The sequence below is a fragment of the Xenopus laevis genome, chromosome 4L, assembly GCF_017654675.1.
Source record: "Xenopus laevis strain J_2021 chromosome 4L, Xenopus_laevis_v10.1, whole genome shotgun sequence".
Lineage (NCBI taxonomy): Eukaryota > Metazoa > Chordata > Amphibia > Anura > Pipidae > Xenopus > Xenopus laevis.
The window spans coordinates 70328299-70352683 of NC_054377.1; the positions used below are offsets into that span (position 1 = coordinate 70328299).

General features: G+C 37.0%; 1 protein-coding gene across 3 annotated transcripts in view; it reads left to right on the forward strand.

The window, feature by feature from the left end:
- Positions 1 to 588: 588 nt before the first annotated feature.
- The window catches only part of LOC108713516 (cyclic nucleotide-gated cation channel beta-1), a 64914-nt gene continuing 41117 nt past the window's right edge, over positions 589 to 24385 (forward strand). Inside the window, exons 1-16 of one of the 3 annotated variants that reach the window (XM_041590263.1) lie at positions 589 to 907; positions 1503 to 1628; positions 4031 to 4070; positions 4294 to 4336; positions 6404 to 6524; positions 9352 to 9376; positions 10806 to 10848; positions 12010 to 12133; positions 12250 to 12286; positions 12716 to 12845; positions 14851 to 14944; positions 15497 to 15539; positions 15949 to 15973; positions 16314 to 16325; positions 18250 to 18316; positions 19331 to 19367. In XM_041590263.1, the coding sequence (XP_041446197.1) occupies positions 1512 to 1628; positions 4031 to 4070; positions 4294 to 4336; positions 6404 to 6524; positions 9352 to 9376; positions 10806 to 10848; positions 12010 to 12133; positions 12250 to 12286; positions 12716 to 12845; positions 14851 to 14944; positions 15497 to 15539; positions 15949 to 15973; positions 16314 to 16325; positions 18250 to 18316; positions 19331 to 19367 (958 nt within the window). In that variant the 5' untranslated portion in view covers positions 589 to 907; positions 1503 to 1511. The remainder of the gene's footprint in view (positions 908 to 1502; positions 1629 to 4030; positions 4071 to 4293; positions 4337 to 6403; positions 6525 to 9351; positions 9377 to 10805; positions 10849 to 12009; positions 12134 to 12249; positions 12287 to 12715; positions 12846 to 14850; positions 14945 to 15496; positions 15540 to 15948; positions 15974 to 16313; positions 16326 to 18249; positions 18317 to 19330; positions 19368 to 24385) is intronic. The other 2 variants (XM_041590264.1, XM_041590265.1) reach the window with 2 other exon arrangements.

Below are 24385 nucleotides of genomic sequence, written 5' to 3' on the forward strand. Positions count from 1 at the left end.
AATTATTTCTATAAAGCCGTATAAATTCTCATACTTTTATCATTAATTTTCATGGAATGATCAATATCATAAAAATATAGCACTGTGATCTTGGGCTCACAAACTTGCTAGCAACGGTAGTGCAGAACATTTGCTTTCTCATGAGCCACCAGTCAATGTTTCCTAGTACTCATTTGGTTACATATAAGGAACATTATTGCTACACATTGCATTACTACTTGTTATGAGCAGGTTCTAGCTCCCACAGAATGAAAATTGTCCCCTGAGCATATTCACTTACTAACTTGTGCCTATGCAATGCAAAGTGGAGTCAATTTTGAACATTATCCAATATTATATGGGGACCTCTGACAGGCCTGTCCTGGCCAATATCTGGCCAAATGATTGGCTTTACTGACCAGGCAGTAGTGTTTGACTGACAGATTGGAAAAGGAGAAGAAAAAACAAACATATAATTAATAGTAATACAAAAAAAATTATAAATCTAGACTGACTGGTGTCCAACTGTCTATTTCTTTATGTCTTTCTATTTAATTAAAAAACCTGTTGGCTTGCGCATAAGAAATAATAAGGGTGTTTAATTTTTGCTCCAAAAACGATAACAGACTGGAATCCGTTTTGCTGCAGCTATACTTTTGAGTTGATAAATGTGGCCTCAAGCTGAATAGCAGGTTCACACATCCTAGAATTTGCCATTAATCCTGTTTGGAAAGGGTTAATGCAGACAGTTATTAGGGACACTGGGAAATCCATTTAAAGTGTGCGTCAATTAACAGGATCAGGATATAATCTTCTGCCTCAGCACAAGAAGGATTTTGTCAAGGACACTGATTTCTCGCTGGTGGACTGCTTGCCTGAACAGGCGTTGGATCTCAAGAAGAAGTAACTCACTTGCTAAGAGCAACAGGTAAATTAATGTAATAGATAGAACGGGGGTAGGAATAATGGGGAAAATTAAAGCACTGCACTTCAGATTTGAACTATGTGTGGAGAGGGAAAACTGAATACTGAATTGTTATTGTAGAAGGAGTGTACAAGGAAAAATCCACAGGCCTTGTTTTTGTCATTTGGACCTTAGCTTGGTACTGCAGCTCTAGCATTCAGCACAGTTCTTACAGTAAGGATGGACAGGCAGTACAGACATCAGCATAAACAGGCAGTAAAACTGTAGGACTGGGGCCCTGTAATGATATGGCATACATTTTTTCTATGTGCATGTGAAATAGTAATGATGGAATGTTTGTCTCATCCCTAAAAACTCACTGGAATCAATGTAAATGTATTTAGAAAAATCTAAATGTATTTAGAGAAATGTTGAAAAGCTCTGCACTTAATTAATGTGAAATGTGCCCCAACAATAAAAAAAAAGCATACAAGTGCAGGAGATGACAGTGATTGGACAGTTACAGTGTTGATACTATTGGTATACAATGAATCAGTATTTGGCATGCTGCTTGCATTGATTGTGACACCAGGCAATCTTTTTTTTTATTTAATTGCAGGACCCAGCAATGTTTAGCTGGATCGAGAAAGTCATCCCCCAGCCTCCTGACACACCAAGAAAAACATCTGCCGAGGCCCAGGAGGGCTGCCAAGCTGCTGAAAATGTCCAACAGAAGTGTGATGAGGTGGGAGTATCCACTGTACAATTAGGATATAATAGATAGATAGATAGATAGATAGATAGATAGATAGATAGATAGATAGATAGATAGATAGATAGATATAAAATACACATATTTTCAGATGCCACTATTTAGGGTTTAGGTTTATTAGGTAACAATTAGGATCCATACAGGATCTTGCACAGTCAAACCTGCTTTATTGATGCAGGTAATGGCACATGAAAGGGGGCACTGGGAGGGCCATCAGCTTTTAGTACAAAGACTGCATTAAACTGTATGATATTAACCCATGAGTTGTCACTGAAATTATGCTTCATAAATATTTTGTGCATGTTTTCTAATTGCTGAGTGGAGCTCGGTGAGTGAATGCACGGATAACAGATATCGGATAACAGATCTGTAATTTGGATCTTCATACCTTAAGGCTTAGTCCACACCAGGTGATTCGGGAAGATTTAGCGCCCTGGCGAATAATCGCCTCTTCTTTGAGGCGACTAATCTCCCTGAACCGCTTCCTCTTCTCCTGTGCCGGCTGTAATGAGAGTCGCCTGTGTTATGACACATGCGGCACTTCGTTTTCCAAAGTTGCTTCACGAGGAAACTTCGAGCGACTTTGGAAAATGAAGCGATGCGTGTGTCATAACGCAGGCGACTCTCATTACAGCCGGCACAGGAGAAGAGGAAGTGGTTCGGGAAGATTATTCGCCTCAAAGAAGAGGCGATTAGTCGCCAGGGTGCTAAATCTCCCCGAATCGCCTGGTGTGAACCAAGCCTTAGACTACTAGAAAATCATGTAAACATTAATTAAACTCAGTAGCCTTGTTTTGCTTCCAATAAGGATTAATTCTATCATAGTTTGGATCAACTACAAGCTACTGTTGTATTACAGAGAAAAATGAAATCATTTTAAAAATTTGGATTATTTGCATATAAGGGATTCTATGGGAGACAGCCTTTCTGTAATTCGGAGCTTTCAGTATAATGGGATTCTGGATAATGGGTTTATTGATAATGGATCCCATATCTGTATATTGTTTTGGCACTGGTGCACCACTGCTTCTCTGCTTCTCCAACAACATCTGTAAACAATATGACTCTCCCTCTTTCTCTCTCTGGCTCTCTCACTCTATCTCAGCACTTGTCTCACAGTAAGGGGCCGATTCACTAACTTCGAGTGAAGGATTCGAGGTAAAAAAAACTTCGAATTTCGAAGTGTTTTTTGGGCTACTTCGACCATCGAATGGGCTACTACGACCTTCAACTACGACTACGTCTTCGAATCGAACTATTCGAACTAAAAATCGTTCGACCATTAGACCATTCGATAGTCGAAGTACTGTCTCTTTAAGAAAAAACTTCGACCCCCTAGTTCGCCATCTAAAAGCTACCGAACTCAATGTGAGCCTATGGGGAAGGTCCCCATAGGCTTTCCTAAGTTTTTTTGACCGAAGGATATTCCTTCAATCGTTTGATTAAAATCCTTCGAATCGTTCGATTCGAAGGATTTTATCGTTCGATCAAAGTAATAATCCTTCGATCGTTCGATCGCACTATTTGCGCTAAAATCCCAGTCGAATATCGAGGGTTAATTAACCCTCGATATTCGCCCCTTAATCTTTCATTATCTCTCAGGACTTATTCCCATTCCATATACAGGTAATTAGGCTAAGGAACAGAACTAATACTGGGGCAAGCAAATTGCCTCTCTTGCTTATTTTATCGGTAAGTATTACACTTCGCTGGACTATACAAGCAAGAAATCACACAAATCAGAATTCCAGCAACAATGAATTAGGCTTTCTTAGACTCATATATGGTCAAATCCAAAACTGATAAGTGTTATACTTATCATTAAAGTGAGCAAGACCGGGCAGTTCCTTATTTTCAAAAATTGGGCATTTTTTAATAAGCTTTAGTTGCAATTTATACCTTATGAAATAACTGTGTAAGGACTTTATAAGACAAAATAATGTTTAAAAAACTGTGTTCATAACAGGTATACTGTAGGGACAGGGATTCCGAGGGTGCACACAAATATCAGGTAAATAAAAAGACAAAACTTCAAGTGAAATCCTGAAAACTTTCACCTGTCAAGTAACTCTCTCCTACTGAGAGAATCAGAATGGTAAATGCACATACACAGAGACCAAAAATAAATAACCAACAGTATTGTTCCTGCATAGGTTTGCTACTAGAGCGATGACCTGCTAACCACTGTTTGTAAGCATATATTTAACAAGTTATTCTGTAATGACATATAAAATATAAGAAATGGACATTCTCAAGTGGGTGTTAGAGTACTTATACAATTGCTTCATCAACATTAGCTAGAGGTTACAGGTAGGAAACTGGTAATCTATAGTACTGTTACCTGTAGGTACAAATTCTCTTCCATTTTATTTCAGAAGGAGAAATGTCTGATAAAGGAGGCTGACAACCCTCCAGGTAACCCCTTAATCTATTATATTGCAATTGAACCCTTGCTACATTCTATCTTCATATTCATATTTTATGGCATTTTTCTATTAATTTATAAACGTTGAATCCTGTTTTTTTTTTTTAATTTTTAACTTTTTCATGTATAGAAGTTTTTTCCAGTGGTAGTAAATCAGCCCCAATGCCGTGTTAGCTAATCCATGTGAAACTAAAACTGAGAATCTCTTTGCAGCTGTAGTAAAAACTCAAGAAGAGGAGCAAGAGTCTGACAAAGGGTAAGAATATGTCAAATATGTCTAATGGAGGTAAGAATATAGTAGTAAAGGCTGCAGGGGATACAGTTTTACCACCATTTGTAAATCTGTGTATTTTAAATATGAGTGGTCAACAAGAATCTGATTTTATAGTTTAGTTACAGAGATATAATATGATTATATATTTGATGTAATTAACAATGAATGTGTTGAATGTCATGAATTAGATTTTACTAAACATTTAACGAGACAGTAAACATTGTAGTATATTTATCAAAGATTGAAGTTAGTGATCGCCACAGTCCTCTAGAGTGAAATTGATCATGTATGATTTAAAATATTTAAAAGGGTAGTTCATCTTTAAACTATTTTTTACTAACTGCCTGTTTTTGTTACGGTAACTGGTCTCTTCTGGCTTTTTCCAAATTTTAAATGGGGGGTCACTGACCCTGTTAGCCAAAAAAATATATCGCTCTGTTAGGCTACAATGTTATGGTTACTGTTCCCTTTTATTACTTATACTTATACACCTCTGATGAAAAATTAAAAAATTCCCACAGTGGAATGCATGGCCATGTTTAAATTTGTCTGAATTATTCCAAGCGCAAGGTAGGGAAGTTGTTCAGTATATTAGTAACTATTATAGTCCAAACATAGGAGAAGAGACCTCTACAGGCCATACTAGCAGTGTACACATTATTTGAAACATGTAAAATAAGGGACATGCAAATTCATTTACAGTTGAAATGTTCTTGTTTTATTTTATGTTATTCCTTCAGGATATGATTTTATGCTTGGCAGTTTGACATTAAAGAGGAAAGCCATCTTAAAATTTACTGGGAACCAGAATATAGGCCCATACTGGGATATTCTCTTGATTTCTTTACCAGTCTGCTATTCAAACCACTGTTTCCTAGGTTTAGAGGGTTAGTTCTTAATACAAGTGGAAAAGCTGCAGAACGAAACAGTGAATAGTTAAAAAAAAAAAACGAAATTCACTGAAAAAGTGTAGAAAGCTGTGTAAAAGTGTGTGTAATGTTACACCATGCGAACGCCAGATTTGCCACCGTTATCTTTGGTTCTAGAGTCACTCTAAGAAAAAATGCATAAAAATGTTATGCCGTTTTTTTTACCCCATTTTTTACACGGGAAGCCTGGCAATGTGTGGTGTGTTATCCTGCTGTTTTTTACACCGCATAATAAATATGCCCTTAAAAGTTATTTAAGGGACATTGAAGGAATAGAGTTGTGTTTGAATCAATATGCCATGGGTGGGGGAGACTTTTGATGGATTCATGGAGGTAACAATAAATAAAAACACATAGCTTAGAAATTAATCATAGTATGTTAAATTCATTATAAAATGCATTAGTGTACTTTGAGCAGCTGTTGAGAAGCTAAGCTTAGGGATCTTCGCAAATCATCAAACAGATGTCTGATGATTAAACTCTGATGCTAATTGTGTTGGTGTCTGAGCTTATTTTGTGACATTTATATTATATATATTCAGTATATTTTGCGCTGTACCCTAAGCTCATTAAGGGGCAGATTTATCAAGGGTCGAAGTGAAAATTCGAAGTAAAAAAATTCTAATTTCGAACTATTTTTGTTTACTTCGAGTATAAAATAGGCCAAAATTTGATTTGAATTTGAAAAAAATGTGACTATTGGAATATTGAAGTTTATCATGTACTGTCTCTTTAAAACTTCGACTTCGACCATTCGCCATTTAAAACCTGTCGAATTGCTGTTATAGTCTATGGGGGACCTCCTAGAACCAGAAGACCACAACATAATGTACAACATTTCTACCTTACTTCTTTAGTTAAGCTCTAGTTTTCCTTTAACGTGGACTCAACTTACTTTATATGTAATCCTATGGAATAAAGGAATAATACTTTATCTCCCCAATGGCAGACAATCAATGAGAGACAAAGCAACACTGCAGAGGATATAAAGATGGCTTAAGGTGTTCAAGAACCACAAGTTATTCGATTTCGGGAGCCATAACTATTGAACAGAGAATAAATTGTTACACATGGCTTGCTAGGACTGATTTTCTATATTTTCGCTCTCTTCTTGGTACAGGGCCGCAGGAGTACTCACCTGGCTGTCCCAGGGTTTAGGAAGAGTAATCCCTCAACCTGTTGAGAGCCCTACACTTTCAAGAGCAAATAAGGAGAGTACAGTGCCAGCAGTGGTGGAGCAGGTATTGCAATGCTATAAACTAAGGCACTGCCTTTAGAAAACAAGTCATATTTTAGGATACATCTACTATGACTACCATCACAATGACTTGTACGTTTGATAATGCATGTTTTGATCTAAAAATGTTGCAGCTTGTGACCATGCCTATGCAACACCAGAGTATTCTCAATCTGGATACACTCAGCAATTGTATTACCTTTTATTAGATATGGGGGACAGAATCCAGACTGACAGAGAGTCTGTAATAACTGGTACCAGCTTTGTAGACAGTCGATGGATGAAATTAAGGATGTAATTACCTGTTACATTTCATAGCAAGAAAACCGAATTGTATTATTACTCACTGTGGAGCTCACTGATAGGTTCCAGACGATCACATGTCCATACATTCAACTTCCTGGCAACGGAACTTTTCTCAAAATCACAGATATGGACTTCTTTGACACGTATATTCAAGATAAATAAATTCTTCTTTATTTGTTAAAATGCAATAAAGGCATGTCAGCTTTGGCTCAGTGCATATTATGCATATTAAATATGCACTGAGCCAAAGCTAACAAATAATTTATTTATCTTGAATATACGTGTCAAAGAATAAAATAGAATACTGTTCTGTGAGCCTATAACCATGATATACAGTTTTATAAAATTGGATGCATGAAGTCCATTGCTTGGCTCACACCTGCAGGGCTGGAATAAGAAGTAGGCAGAAGAGGCACATGCCTAGGGTACAATGGTGGGGAGGGGCCTGCCTGCTTGTTGGTAATCCCCTGTAGTCAATGTGCTCTTGGGCATAAAGAAAAAGTTAAATGCACCTTAGCAAGGTACAACCCAGGAACACACAGGTAGAAAATATATAAGCAACAGCCCTCCACACCATAGCGTACATGTAGCAAAAGAGGCTATTTAAATGCAGACCTGAAATTTCAATAATATATAGTTACATTTTATTTCAACACCAGCATAATTTAAAACAACTTGTCTAGTCCCAAATGTTACTGTGTAACTCTAAAAAAAAACTACTTAACAGATAACAACCTGCCCATACTGGGACAGAAACCAACTTGCCCCGAATGCCCCCAGTAATGTTAGAGAAAACAAGCAATAAGTGAATAGTCCCAAAATAGTCAAAATGTTTCAAATAATTGTATACTGACGAATTCAAATAAATAGGAACCACAGGCAGAAAAGTAATACCGATACGAAGGGGCCAATTCACTAACTTCGAGTGAAAAATTCGAAGTAAAAAAACTTCGAATTTCAAAGTGTTTTTTGGGCTACTTCGACCATCGAATGGGCTATTTCAACCTTCGACTACGACTTCGAATCGAAGGATTCGAACTAAAAATCGTTCGACTATTCGACCATTCGATAGTCGAAGTACTGTCTCTTTAAAAAAAACTTCGACCCCCCTAGTTCGCCATCTAAAACCTACCGAACTCAATGTTAGCCTATGGGGAAGGTCCCCATAGGCTTTCCTAAGTTTTTTTGATCGAAGGATATTCCTTCGATAGTTGGATTAAAATCCTTCGAATCGAACGATTCGAAGGATTTAATCGTTCGATCGAAGGAATAATCCTTCGATCGTTCGATCGTACCATCTGCGCTAAATCCTTCGACTTCGATATTCGAAGTCGAAGGATTTTAATTCCCAGTCGAATATCGAGGGTTAATTTACCCTCAATATTCGACCCTTAGTGAATCGGCCCCTAAATGTCCGGCAGAAAGGATGGGAGTCCAGGATGGGGGGAGACTTCACATGTTACACCATGTAGGCTTGTGCCGACGTTGAAATAAAGATTGACTATTATTGAAATTTCAAGTGTGCATTTAAAACAGGGTCTTTTGCTACAAGTATACTATGGTGTTGCGGACTGTTGCTTATATATTTTCTAATGTGCTCTTGCTTGCCTGCTCCTTGATAATCCCCTGTTGTCATTACACATATACATGAACAACACACACAGGAGCATTCTCATTCATGCAAACGCTCATTGGCACTTGATCGTGTGGTGAGGAGGGCGAGGTGGATAGCCCGTTTGCCTATTGTGCTTGGCCTGGGGCCTGACACCTGAGGGTAATGTAAAAAAAGTGCACAGTTTGCTACAGGTCGAGCCACCCACCGCAACAAACCTGTTACTACAGGATACGAAAACTGAGCAACCTGGGTACAGGAATTGCAGTACACTTGCAATATACCTGTGCAACATTCATTGAAAGAAGTGAAATATTAAATAGTTCTTGTATATAGCTAAAAATTATAATTCTCTCTCATGGCAACCAAATGAATCCTATAAATTAGCTTTGAGACCCAAGAATTGGTTTACAGTTAATTATGTGCCTACTTTAGAGGATACGTGTGCATTTGGAGTCAAATAATTCCAGCGAGGGTATATAAAGTTGCACCACCCACTATATGCAAAAATTGCTGATATTGGGTTCATTCAGATAACAGCTAGGACTGGAGTTTGCATTCACATATGTATTCAAGCAAAGTTGAGTGTCAAGGATACACAAAACACGCTGTATGCAATTAGATTATTAACCAATTGCTCAATTACCAAAACGTAACCGCACACAGTGTGACCTTGCTTGTGAAATATTTAAAGTGTTTGAACTGACTGGAATAGACATGGGTTTAGTAATTTAGGGCAGTTAGGTAGTTTTCATACCATCTGAGTTGTGAGCTGGAGGTGCAAGTGTGCTATGACAGTGCATGCTGACTTTTTTGCTAGTAGTGAAACTAATATTGTGTAATATTGTGATCTAATGATGTGTATCATGTTACCTTAATATGAAACAATAACTTTTCTATTGTGATTTTTCAGAAAGAGGTACCATTGAGGGAGACAGGTAAGAAATCATATATTTCAGAAAAAATAGTATGCAACTTGATCCAATGCATTCTTAAGCAACACAGAGACTTTTTTTTGGCTAAGAATTAATTTAAAGGTATTCCACACATTGGCAGAATGAAATACCTTTTTTTGTATTTGTAAAAAAAAAAAGGATATGTGAAAAAATGGAACATACTTTGTATCCTACTGGATCCCCCAAAAACTTGAATATTTGTGCCCCTTGATGTTTAAAGTAAAGGAAAATGGTTGGACAATCCAATGCCAGTTACAGATAACCAGCACCACACTGTTGGATGCAGTGCATCAGTGGCATTATTCTCCTCAGGCCTATACCAAGGGTTATTAAATAAAGGCTGCTGTAAGGGGTGGACAGGCAGGAGTGCTGTCTGGGGCCCAGTTAAATCAGGTGCTTAGACCATCACAAATGGGTCATTGTTTCCCATGAAACATCCTATGAGTTGTTTAAGTGAACAGGTGTAAAAACATTGAGGCAAATTCACTAAGATTCGTAGTTGCGCCAGCGTCCGATTTGCCGCACATCGCCAGTCGTATTTTCGCCAGCGCTATGCAAATTCACTAAAATGCGAAGTTGCGCTCAGGGGAAGCGTAAGGTTGCGAAGTTGCACTAGCGTTAATTCGCCAAGCAAAGTGAAGTTACGCTAGCGATGCTTAATTTGCATAAGGCGCCAAATTGAAGTTACAATGGAGGTATATGTAGCATCACTACACGAGCCTGGGAAACCTTCAAAACAGCAAATAAAATTTTTATTTTGCCCTACACATGTGCCCACTGTATAGTTAAGGTGCCATGAGTTAGGAAATGTACTGGGGAAGGAGGGTAGCCCCAAAACATTTTTCGATCTTTTTCAGCCTATCACACATAAAAAGAAAAAACGCCAGCGTTTTTTGGGACTTAGAAAAATTTCTAACTTTTTTTTTAAGCAATCCCTATCTACTCTATTGCACTTCACCTGGTCTGAGGTGGCAAAGGAAGTCTGGCGTAAAAGGTAGCGTTCAGAAAATTGCGCGCATCAGTGAATTTGCGTAGTTACGTCCGTTGTGAAAATTCGCCAGGCGTAAGGGTGCGAAGTAACACTAGCGAATTTACGCCAGTGTCTGTTAGTGAATCGGCGAATTAACGAAAATGCGATACACTGGCGAATTAACGCAAACAAACATATAATATACTGTATATATAAAAAATACAAACATAACTATTGAGAAAGGCTAGAGGGCTAGCCGAAACGTTAGCAGTTTTTTGCTGAATAAACACAATTTTTTCACCTTGGATAAGACCTGTGAGTGCATACCTTATTTGGGACAGATATATATATATATATATATATATATATATATATATATATATTTATATATATATATTTATATACAATTGGCAGTAATTAATGTTGTGTTTTATCTCATAGTGGAAAAGCCAACTGAGATCAAATCTACAGACCACACAGAAAGGTATATAGCAAAACACAGCTCTTGTAGAAACCAATACTATTATCACCACTATTATGCCCCCAATCAAATCATCTCTGTTATCTCAATAACCAAGCAATCAGCTGATTATTTTATGGGGCATTGATGGACCATGGCACATTTTGTTTGTTTTTTTAGTGAATGTATTAAATGGGTATTTCACAGCTATCTTCAGCTATAATGCAAACATACTTTTATTTCTGTTTGCTCATGTGCTATAATCTATCATTTAAAATGATTTGATACATTTTGACATGGGGAAACCAGTAACAAAATGCTACCCAGTTGTGATATTTTTATTTACATTTTATTACAAACACACTAGGTGGCAGATTTATCAAGGGTCGAATTTCGAAGTGAAAAAAACTTCGAAATTCTACCATCGATTAGGGTAGTCCAACATTCGAAGTCGAAGGATTTTTAAGATCGTACGATCATATTTCGACTGTACGATTAAATCGTACGATCGTACAATTTTACAAAAAAATCCTTTGTCTTCTCAAAACATAGCAATTCGGCAGGTTTAAGGTGGCGAAGTGTCGAAGTCGAAGCTTTTTAAAGAGACAGTACTTCGATTTTTGAATGGTCGAATTTGTGAAGTATTTTCAATTCGAATTGAAGTTGAAGTTGAATTTGGCCTATTCGATGGTTGAAGTACCAAAAAATTACTTCGAAATTCAAAGTTTTTTAATTCGTAAATTCACTTCGACCCTTATTAAATGGGCCCCTTAATTCTATTTATTTGGAATATTTCCTAATATACTTTATAAATGTCTCAAAATGTGAATGAGATTATGGCTTTTTAGAAACGATAACCATATAATATTAACAAATTTATTGTTGAATTGCACAGGCTGGTTTACTTACTGAGATACTACATTGCAGTATCAACCATTTAAAATATTCATTTGGATTAGTCCATTACAATTACAAAATGTAAAGCATGGATCTGTTTGGTTGTTATAGGTAACTGTGTTAATAAATTAGCCTTATATTTGTTTTTCCTGCCAAAGTTATCATACGTCATACTCTTGGCTACAGACAGATAAGATAAGATAAGTCTGCCCACTTGTTGCAGATGTGACTACATGACTAGGACATTTTACTCCCATGACACTTTCAACTGTCTTTGGTTTCTGGCAGTGCTCCAACAGGGGTCCTCTCCTGGTTGTCTCAGGGCTTGGAAAAAGTGGTTCCTCAACCTTCATGGACACCAAAGACGGGGATCAGTGGGGGAACGGAGGGTTGTGCAGTAATTGTAGAACCGGTAAGCAGTGACCCCCAAGGAATTGGGCTACCGGTGAATGTTATATAAAAGTAACAGAAAAGTAAAGTAAATGGGGAAAAGTATAAGAAAATAATCAATCTTTATTTCTCTGGCAGGAACCACCAAGAGAAGAAAAAAGCATAGTTGTAGAAGGTCAGTACATAATTTAACTAAAAACATGTCACACAAAAACTGCATGAAAAACTAATTTGGGCTCTGTAGGGATTGGACGTAGATAGAGACAGAGTGGTAGGTGGAAGAGTGGAAAACACAAATAAGGATAAGCAAGAGAATAGACAATGATGGGGCTCAATAAAGAGGAAGTGGCAGTGATGGGTCAAGCAGGAAGATAAGATGGTGAAGAGAGAAAAGAGCATACAACGATGGAGTGGTAGGAGAATGTAGCAAGCACTTATAAAAACAATGAGAAAAAAGTGGATAATAATAAAAAAAGGAGGCATGATGTGAATTGATGTGGACAAAACAGAAATGGGTCTATTGGTGAATGAAAATAGTCTCTTGAGATTGGTATGGGCTTAGTTGTGTCCCACTCTCACCCATAGCTTACATTTATTGTTTCAGAGGCAAAGGTTTCTCCTCCAACACCAGTACAAACTCCTGCCTCAGCTCCAGTGCCAGACTCCCAACCAGCCATTATTGAGGTGCAGCCAGCAGCCAGCTCAGAACCAGAGGTCTCCGCAACAGACAAAGGGTATGATAGCAATTCCTTCTACATGCCCCCAGTAGGGGTGAAGTTGTAAAAAATGCCAAAATTGCTGAGATGCCAAAGTTTCCCACTTACAGTATACTTACAGTTGCCAGCTGAACTGTAATTTCATGTCTGATAAAATCTGTGTATTTGTTAAGTTACATGTCCTAAGTAATTGTGTTGTCTTGCATTAACATACTGTTCACTCAAAACTTGTACATGCCCAATGTATTTCAGTGGGTGCTTTTTTCTGATTTTACATTACATTACATCAGTATGCCAGGTTTTCCATCTAGCTTTCCCAGTGGCCTTGCTAATGCTGTATTGCTTTGTAATTAAATTAAAGTAACAGACTCCTGTTCTTGTATTTTTCTGGTAATCAAAGCTAAATTTACGTTAACTAATTTCCCCGATTTTACCAGTTTTTCCAACATTATTTTGGTCCTCTAAAATGGACATTATACATAAGTGTACATAGTTTTTTAGGAGCCCAAGTATAAAGTTCTTAATGAGTTGGCTTATCTACTGTGAAAATGCAGCCGATTTATTTTGTTGTCTGTACAAACCCTGAAACCTTTACAAACTGATATCCGACTAGGGTTGCCACCTGGCTGGTGTTTTACCGGCCTGGCCGGTAAAAATTATGGTTGATTTCAATGTTATGAATAGGGAAAAAAGATAAATATATAGGAAGGCCGGTATTTTTTTTCCAGAAAAGGTGGCAACCCTATGTCGACTGATTTTTGGCATGTGTATGGTGGCTTGTCAATTCCAACCAATATACCAGTTCTATGGACATTGGTTGGTTCAGGGAATAGGTATGTTGCACAATCTTATTTGCAATTTGGCCCTGATGGATCTGCATGGGCCCCATCTGTAGATTCAGGCAAATACCAGAGGGGCTGTTGTAAGATGCCACAACAGTGATTATTTAGTGGACCTCTGTGTAACTAAAAGGGCAGGGTCTAATTTATATCTCAGTTTGGACTTGGGTTCATGGGATGTGATTATTGCTATAGAAGCTTAACTATTGAACAAGCACAATTTAGCCCATCAAAGGCATCCAATTATTTGGTGACCTCGCCAGATAAGTGGATCTTTCCATGTCTGGCCTGTGAAAACTGATGGTGTTTCTAGTAGATCACTCTAGGCTGCAGTACATTTTACCTTTTGTAGCATTGTCTCTGTCCTGTGAATCCTAGGGACAAGGGCAAACAGAATGTTCCCCCTGTTGCTCTCAGCCTGCATATTTTTTTCAGGCTGAGAGAAGTAAATCCGCTCCATGCCCCATCTCCATATTTGAATAAGATCCATTTGCATGTAGTCCCACAAAGCGTAGTTCAAATAAGTGAAAGCAGGCATTTTCAGGCAAACCTCTGCTGCATGTGACTGCATGCAGTCACATGCAGCAGAGGTTGCCTGCATGTAACTGCATGCAAGCGGAATCTGTTCAAATGAATGGAGCTGGGGAACGGAGCAGATCCGCTTCTCTCAGCCTGAAAAAAATATGTAGGCTGAGAGCAGTGGAGGCAACTCTCCCTCTACCCTTGGCCTTCTTTTCTTTCCGTCTTTTGTTCACCAGATCCTAGGCTGGCAAAGACAAGAGGATTATTTAAAAAAAAACAATAATAATCTCTAATATTGCTTTTCAATATTAACCTCATATTATATTATACAGAATTATATCAAATGCATGATATGACTAATTATAAAATGGTGCATGTATACTTAAAGCTTCAAGCTTGAGCAAGCAGTGCTGTGAATGTTTATAATATGATGTGTTTCTGTATATTTATTGCATGACCTGTGTAGACAATGCAGAAAAAAGACTGTACTCGTGTGTTTTGAGTAGAAATACATTTCCATTTTCTCTTTCTTGTCCATAAATATTACCTGAAAACATTTTAGGTGACAATTTTATTAATTATATTTCTGAAAGAGCTCCTTATATATATTCTTACTTTACCCAATGTGCCAACAGCAACCCTGTCTTTATTTGTGCCTGCAGGTCAGGGGCTGGAGTCCTGGGGTGGCTCATGCAGGGTCTGGGGAAAGTTGTACCACAGCCAGATCATGTTGCTCCATCTGCTACTAAAGTAGAGGTAGGTATTGTATAAATGATGCAAACAGCAGGGAAGCAAACACAAAAAATGCTGCGTGTTGCTAGCCTTAAATCCTATGAACTTTGGAAAAACAATTTACACATAAATAAAATATCCACTATTTATTTTTTCATGCAATAATTAATTAAGCTGGGCTTAATGGTCAAAGTGAATTGTCACTGGCCACAGCTGTGCTTATTTATGTTTATACTACAGTATAGTCATCCAGCGTGGTTGAGTGTGTATGTTTTCTGATTGTATATGTTGGATGATTCACTAACATTAGCCTCCTGTATATGGTCATTGCCATTCCAGGCCCCTTGTATTTTGCTTCCTCAAACAACTGCTAAAAAACATGATTAAAAGGCCAGTTTTTCCCATTATGTAAGTGACCAAGCCTGCCACAGATTTGCTATAAAAGAGACATCATTAAATGATCATCATTTAAGAAACACACAATTCTTTTCAATCCCATTAAAGATCTGGCACATTGGTCTGTACTTTTCTTAGTAACAAAATGTACTAGTAAGGCAGTTTGTGTTTATTTTATAGGAAGAGAAGCCCAAGGAGGAGGAAGAAGAGAAGCCTGTGCAATGTGAGTATATATGTATCTTCAGGTTTTACATTGGGATTTGGCCAAATGTTACCCTTTAAAGTCAGGTGACTTTTTAAGCTTTGGACAACAAAATATGACAAATTAGTGTTTGAAGATGATATATTTTGATTGCACTTATAGTTTAATATGAAAATTAGGATTTGGATTCAGTTTGTTATTTGGCTGAATCTTTTGTGGATCACTTGCTATTCAGTTATATTTTAAAATGCTCATTCCTGATATTATTAAAGGGAATATTGTACCCCCTACCATAAACTGTAAGCAAATAATAAGTCACTGAGGAGTTCCTGGGTGGTTATTAGCATATAACAAAATGGAGATAGTTGGGTATTATTAATTGTGAAGCAGATAAAATCAAATGTCTCACAGACTTCTATTTTTTTCATAGTGCCCCAGAAAGACACCAGGAGAAGGTAAGTGGTTGCTCTGAACAGTGACTCAAAATAACATTTGAGAATGAATAGGATCCTTATCTATAAAGCCAAAGATGCCGAGCATTCCAGATAAGTCCCTGTAGTGGTGCGCGGTGGAAGTGATGTTGTGCGTATGTGACAACTATCGCTGTCACGCAGATGGGCGCTCACAAGTCTGGTGTCTTAGGCAGCACTGGACCGGAATATGCTATTGATTAGCAGCACTTTCTCTGAGGTTATGCATCCTACCCTTTTAAATCAGTAAAATTGTCTGTACAACATAAGCCTTACTATTCTCATACCTGTATTTTGTTTTCTTTTTTGATATGTAATCATGCAGCAGTGACACAGGGTAAGTAACAATATGCTATACAGTATGTGAAATAGCAATACATGTTTTTTACTTACATAATCAATACGATCAGTAAGAGATGCAATGCTACAATAAAGGTCAGTGCCACGGGGAAGAATATTTGGCAAAATGTTCACGTTTTTTTTTCATTTGAAAAAGCTTGCAAGCTCACCAGATTCAAATATGTGCTTATTTGTTACAAAACTCAAATCTCAATTGATTAAAAATCTGAAGGCAAAAAATATTCAAAAAACCTGAAAAAACTAAAATTAAAAAAAAATTAACAATTTGCTTAGGAAACCCTTACTGAGTTCTACATGACTTTTTTGTTGTTAATAAATCACCAACTTCTCTAATTCTAGTTTATGAAGTTTAGTGCAAAACATCTTGAAACATGTTAAAAACAAAAACTCTAAAATCTTGATAAATCTGACCCTAAGGATGATGACATTTTATTAAACCAATATATGAGTTAAAGAATAAAAAAAAAACATCCTCACTGGTGTATTCTTTACTGAAGAGGGAAAGTTTCCCCTTTGATTTCCCTTTTTGAGGTGCATGGGTTACTGGGTCTCTAAGGACCCTCTCTCTGACTTGATCCCAATTGGCACATGTTTTGCCCTGGATGTAAGTGTGAGACCTGCTTTTCTCCCTCCCATTAAGTCAGTGGGATTCATTTTACCACCTTTTTCAATACCATGTGAAGGGAGGTGAGATACTGTTCGTAAAAAAAAGAAACCATTCTGACTGTACTTTTGCCTACTGCTTCTATTAGTTAAAAGAAAAAATATAAAAATATCTAAAAGTCCGAAAGGGAATAATTACTTGCTACTTTCCACTTTAATTGCAATTAATTCAAAGAAACAAATGTGAATTGAGAATTGTTTGTAGATAATTTTTGTTTCTATACCTATTAATAAAAATAAGAGATGGCATATGGCTTTCTTTTGCAAGACAAAATTACATATTAATACAATTAACCAAACCAAACTGTCCTGGTTTTTTCTTTTTATAAATGGCAGTCGCTATAAGTAAATCGCTCTTATAATCTCTAAAATAAATATATCCTAACTGGTCTTGACATAGCGATAACTGCTACAAAGTAATATCGTGTCTCGATCACCCCGATTCCACGATGACCCCGGTGTATAAACCTTAGGTCTCACGCTTCTGGCTTCCCTGTTGCTTCTAAAAGGCATGTAAGTAGTAAAGGGGAACACACTCACCCAATTAAAGGAGTGGCCCGGTGGGGAATCACCCTGAACTTGAAGGTGAGATACACTTGAAGACAAAAATCGGCAAGCACTCCGTGGTCCACTCGTGGTTAAAATGATAAACTTTATTTCAGCTTGTTAAAACCAGCAATGATGCAATCATAGGCTATGACTACGTATCATGAATGCGAAACGCGTCAGGATGTTTGCTGGTTTTAACAAGCTGAAATAAAGATTATCGTTTCAGAATTACAAATTAAGTTTATCGTTCAGGATTACATATTACCCATAAACTTCAGTTTCAGTGGTACAAACATATTTTGAGAAATGGCAGAATAATTCATTAGCAGAACTAAGCCCTCTCTGGTGAACTAAATATTTCTCAAATATGAGTACTTTTGTTTGAGGGTGGTGTTACACTTTGCATTGTGCACAAGTAAATTATATCCCATCGTATTCCCATCATTATTCCTATAGGCTGTAGTTTAAAAGAGTTCATGAATATAATTTGTATTCTATCAACATATTTTTTCATTACATTTCCTTTCATTCAAAAAAAAGTTTTCATTAGTTGGGTGGACATTTCTTTAAAGTAGCAGGGCTATCTAATTTTGGGGCTTTGACCCATAGAAAAAAGTTGCACACATAAGTATTGGTCTTTTAAATGTCTCTTTAATGCTGTTCTTCTTTGTGAACCATTGCATTTGCAGGGTTTTCAGCTGGATTACGCAAGGTATAGAGAAGGTTATTCCCCAGCCATCTGTCATAGCAAAGCAGGTAAATACCAGACTGTGTGGCTTAGGTTTTAAAATAATTCTCACTTTAGTAGAAACATCATACTGGCTGTAGCATATACCTGCTAGCAATAAATATACAGTATGTGCATCCTTATAGCATGACATATTCACCTTACTGTGTTACCTGCTTATAACATCCAGAACACCGCAATACCTGTACCTACAATATCATCACCTCATATAGAAGAATCAAAATTGAAGTTTTGCATACAACAGTGATTTGCAACCTGCCAGGTTCTCAGTGCAGGTATGGGATCTGTTATCCAGAAACCTGTTATCCAAATTTTTTTTCCTTTTTCTCTGTAATAATAAAACAGTATCTTGTACTAAGATAGAATTAATACTTATTAGAAGTAAAACCAGTGTATTGGGTTATGTCATGTTTACATGATTTCCTAGTAGACTTAAGGTATGAATATCCAAATTATGGTATGAAGATCCATTATCCGGAAAACCCTAGGTCCCAAACATTCTGGATAACAGGTCCCATACCTGTACATGTGGTACAGGTACTATGTATCCTGCAACATCTCATTATACAGAGAATAATGTAATCTGCCAGCATCTCAGTATACACAGTAGGGGTCATTTTTAAAAACTGGGCAAATTTGCACCTGGGCAGCCAATCAGATGATTGCTTTTACTGTTCAACATGAAGCTGTATGAAAAAAGCTAATGACTGAGTGGATGCTATGGGTTACTGCCCAAGTGCAAATTTGTTCTGTATTTATAAATGACCCCCATTATGGTATAACCCTAAGTTAGCATATATAGCATTACAAAACGGAGCACAGAGCCCTGCAGCAATTCAAATAACATTGAAGGTAGCGTGCAAAATGCAAAAACATGACTGATTGCATCAGTTTTTTTGTACCGTACACACTCCCTTCTCTGATGTAAATTACTCCTCTTATCCCTTATTACATTTGTTTGTGCGCATTTGTATATATTTTATATCAATGTTAGTGCTGACAGACTGTTGTCTTTCTGGCAGGATTCTCAGACCATCATCCTATGCCCAGTGGAGGAAAGTAAGTGGCTGATCTAAACTCTTATATGTCTGTATATGTGTTACTTGTGAAAAGGTGCAGCATTGTAGGGAGGAATGGATATAGTTATGTAGCTATGGATATAGTTATGTACAGTGGCTCTGTTTTCCAAGTTAAAGGCACCTGTAATTGTTATTAACATTTGCCCTTGGCCCAGCATCAGAGAGCCTCCCAACAAGGAAAAGCGTAGATAAAAATACAAAGATGCTCTAAATTGTTGTTAGTTTTTTTATTATTATAGTCAGCCAGTGATGTCTCAACTGCAGCTCTCCAGTTCTTCCTACATAGCAATTCTGGGAGTTGTAATCCAATAACAGCTGCTGTGCTACAGGCTGGGAATCCCTGATTTGACACTCCCTTAGATGTGGGGCCTGGCCTGCATTGGCATTGCTCAAGTTTCTCCAACTGCATCATCTCCTTAGAAATATGTAGGCCACGCTAACATATGTAAGTGCCTATACATACAGTATATACTAAATATGTTGGCTCCTACACAGTCTACTGAAGTGGATCACAATATAGCTTGTAAAATCACTTGGTACTAGAAGAGGTACTAGCTTGAAAAAAGCCATGTAAAATACAGGACTGACTGAGCACCTCTTTTTACACAGATTTTACATCACTTTTCATACCAGAAATTCTTGGTTTGCTTTGATGTAAATCAGTATTATCTTAGGGAAAAAATGTTATGCTAAAAAAAGATAAATTGTGTAATGCATCACAGAAATAACATGTGACAAAAATTGCTCCATTATTTTATACCATGTCAGACATGATGCAATTCATTTACATTATTATTGCAAATTCAATTAGCAAAGAATTTGTGATGTGTAAGATTTAGTAGAATCTCATGTAAAAGAGGTGTCTGCTTCGCTAGTTTTTAGACTACCCTTCCACATTGTAGCTATGTGTTATACTTACACAGTGTACACAAGTTTTTGGCACACACTTAGGGGCAGATTTCTTAAAGTTCAAGTTGTGTTTCCTCGAGGGTTGTTTTCAGTAAAATACTCGAATTTTCTGAATCTTTTTACAAAAAACTTTTTTCATGTGTGATTTCTTATACTCAGAAGCAATAAATAGCTTGAACAAGAAAATACTCCAGCTTAAACCTGTCAAGATCATGTAGAAGTCAATGGCAGAGGTCCATTGAACCATTTGAAGATCCATCATCCATCATGATGTTCGGGTTTTTTTTTGCTGGGCTTTGTTTGAAAACTCAATTAATTCAACCTATTTGAGTTTTTTCCCATGGAAAAATGGATTAATTTGAGTTAATGGGTTGATCACCCTGAATTCACTGATTCAAGTTTTTTTCTTAAATGAAGTTGTGAGTTGTATAATTAACCTCATAAACCTTGACCTTTGATAAATAACTCCCTTAAAATATGCCCCTTAGTCACATTACTCTGAACGGTATTATAATCCAAAGGTTTTTATGAGAAAGAGTGTAGATTCTCTCCATAAAGGCTGTGGTCTAAATGGGGCAAAAACGCCCACGTAACTTCACATAAGTTCTGTTACAATGGAAAAAATGATGCTAACATCTTACAGTTGTGGTGTAACAGCCAAACTATAATACCAGTATTATGTTACGTCAATTTATTTTATGTTATGTCAGTTTTTGCTTCTATTGTCCTACATGCATCTGGTATAATTTACACTGAACGGTATATTATAACATGTATATTAATGCAATTAGGTGAATCTAGGCCAATTACAGCATGTGGGCTGACACCGGACTGCACAAATTGATGACAGTTTGTACTTATCTGATTATCTAGTCCTTGGTCCAAGGGATTGGATGTTATGGTTTGTCAATGTCCTCACCCTACAGAAAAATAAGAGGTATCAGCAGATGAGATTTTCACTCCTGAATCATATCATGGCAGGTGCACACAGAGCTATGTTTGGGAAATCCACTGGAACAAAATTCCTCACCTTTGCTCAATGTTGGGGAGAATATAGACACAGACAATTGTACTGCTCATACTATACTGTGCAATATTTATATCATACGTCACCAAGTGAAATTATGATGTTCATTGCATAAAACACAACCCTCTTTTTTGGCAGTCCCACCCTTTTTATGGCAGTCTGACCCCCTCACAGGACTTTCCCCCACTTTTTCTCCAATGGCAGCTGTGAATTTAGAAGATATTTTGAAAGATCAAGAACTTGTGTAAGAAATGCAGGCTGCTGGGCTGCACTGTTTGCAAACTAATTGCAATTAAATGAAATTAAATCATTACAGTACTTACTTGATGGATTAATTATTCTATTTGGCTGTGTACATGCATGTGTCTGTGCTCGGTGAGCACCTTGATCCATAGGTCTTTCTGCCTGTCTCGCACAATTGAGTGACCGCTGAAGAAGTACCAGTGTTTTTAGTGAAAACTGTCAGTTGATATGGCCATCATGAGTCAAATGACTAGATCTATTTGTCCTCCTGATTTTTATTAAGGACTGAAGGGAAGGGGGTCACATAGAAGTGGAGTTTCTATTAATTGTTTTCTTTTCTCCTTTGTTTCAGAGGGGAGTGGGGTTTAAAGATACCCCTGAAACAAATGGAAAAGACGACATTGGAAACACTTCCCTCCTATTGCCCAGCTTGGATAGAGACAAGTTAAGGAGCATAAGGCCTAGACAACTGACAGCTGATATAGAAAATGCTTGTAGTACTGACTGTAAAATCTGAGGACTGCTAATGAATGACTAAACAATATGCTCTACTGTCCATAACAGAATCCATACATACAGTTCTTTGAGTAGGGCAAATTCAAGAGAATTCTTAAGTTAATAATGTGGTAATAATGTGGTAGTTGTTATAATAAACATTTTGGCTAAAACACCTTGTTAACCTGACGATATGTTACAATATTGTGGAATTCTTACGTTTACGGGATTTGAGTAGCATTATTTCACCATTGTGCTTAAGTTACAAGTAGTGATTATTTATTGATATTAAAATGCATAAAACATGTTGACCCTAAGAAGGAGTCTCAGAATACATTGTTAGCCTGGTCAGATGTCAAATTGTGTAAATATGTTTCTAGTCACTGTAATAACATATTTTACTCATACAAACAACATCATGTTTCACTTTGATTCACTGTTTCCTAATTTTTAACCTGCTGATATTATGTTTAGTTTGTTCAGAAGGTTCCCTGAATATGATTTCCTTTCATTAGAGAAGACTGTACATTTTCCTTACATAGGTACAATCTATTATGTAACATACACAAGAAGACATATGCTCACCAGGGCCACTCCTGCCATAAGGCATGGTGAGAATATTGCCTCAGGCAGCAGTGAGTTGGCAGTTACAAGGGGCAATCGCACTCCCTGCACTAGCGATGCGGCCCCTTGACCTGCTCCAAGGCTAAATTGTAAAGCTGCAGCAGGCGGCATGAGCCCCAAGATCGCCTGATACTCTAATTTCCGTATCATAGCTTTGTGTTGTTACCAGTAGGAAAACAGTTTTCCTGAGTAATCACAATGAGCCAGTCCAGACAGATCATCTAGTTTTCTGATACCTCTGATTGCTGTGTGTGTGTGAGAAGACAGGTTCCCACAATTAGTAGAAAAAACACCGTTGACTTCCTTCCTTTGTCATATGCTCATTTTCTTATGCCTGTATCCCAAAGAATGAAGCAGTACACTTTGGCTTTGCACTTTTGCTCACTAGGAAATTGTGTGAACAAGCTTAATGAGCTACCTGCCCTATGGCAGATAGTAAACAATAACCAGCTATACCTCCATTTTTAATATGTCAGCTTAACTCCCATATGAGTGGATGAATAGGGAAAGCTATGTTCCTAATTTTTCATGTGCATTGGTTGGTATACAATTGCCCAAGTAATTTACACAGTTACATAGACGCTGAAGTTGAAAAAGACACACATGCTTAAAACATGGACTTTTGCTGAATTAATTCCTGCTTGGCTTGTAGCTGACTCAAAATAAACTGCATACATTTCCTGTTTTGTTTGGACAAATGGCAAGGGTGTCTGTCTGTATTTGCTTAATCGTTTAAACCAATTATTTCATTGTAAATTAATAAAATACAAATAATTTATGTAATTAATATAATTATTAAAACATTGTGACAGTATCATGGCTGGCTCTATTAAAGGGATAGATTACCTATATATATATATATATATATATATATATATATATATATATATATATATATATATATATATATATATATATATATATATATATATGGGACTATCAACACCACTTGTTATCCTTGTTAACAGTATTAATAATACAACATTAATAATAATAAAAATAATAAAACATTCTTCTACTTGTAGTCAGCTGGCTAACTGCAAGTACTTTTACCTGCGATTATTTGTTGTGACAATATGAAATAAAATATAAATCGTGACATCATAACATTCTGTGAAGGAGATTCAATTGTATTTAAATGTATGATAAGTTCAGTGTTCACTAATGCAAGTAGAATATGCATATCAACATAGATGCTTTCAATGTTATATCAAAACAGCTTCTGTCTACAAACATAATTATATTTTGGTATTTTTATTTTATTGCAGTTTGGAAAATGACATCATATTCAGTTAATAGTAAAACCTAGGCCATGGGCATGGGTTGTTGGTCCAGGGATACAGAATCCTGTATGTGAGTAAGGGAGCAGCATGCACCTAAGCTTACATTCCCCACACCTTAACATAAGCCTTCACTCACATACTAGTAGCAGAAAAAAAGAGAAAAGAAAGAAGATTGGCAGTAGAACTACATGAGAAAGTAAAGAGGGAAGGACAAGAAAAATAAAAAAAACACTCAGAGGTTGGCAGGACAATGTAATACGAGAGAGAAGATAGTGTAGCAGTGTGTAGGAGTGGATAGAAGAGAAAATGGTAACAGAACATGGGGAATGGGTGAATGGAATTAATTATAAATATGGAATGAATTTAAGGAGTGGGTACGATTGTGTAAGAGAAAGAAGCTCAGTTATACAGAACAGT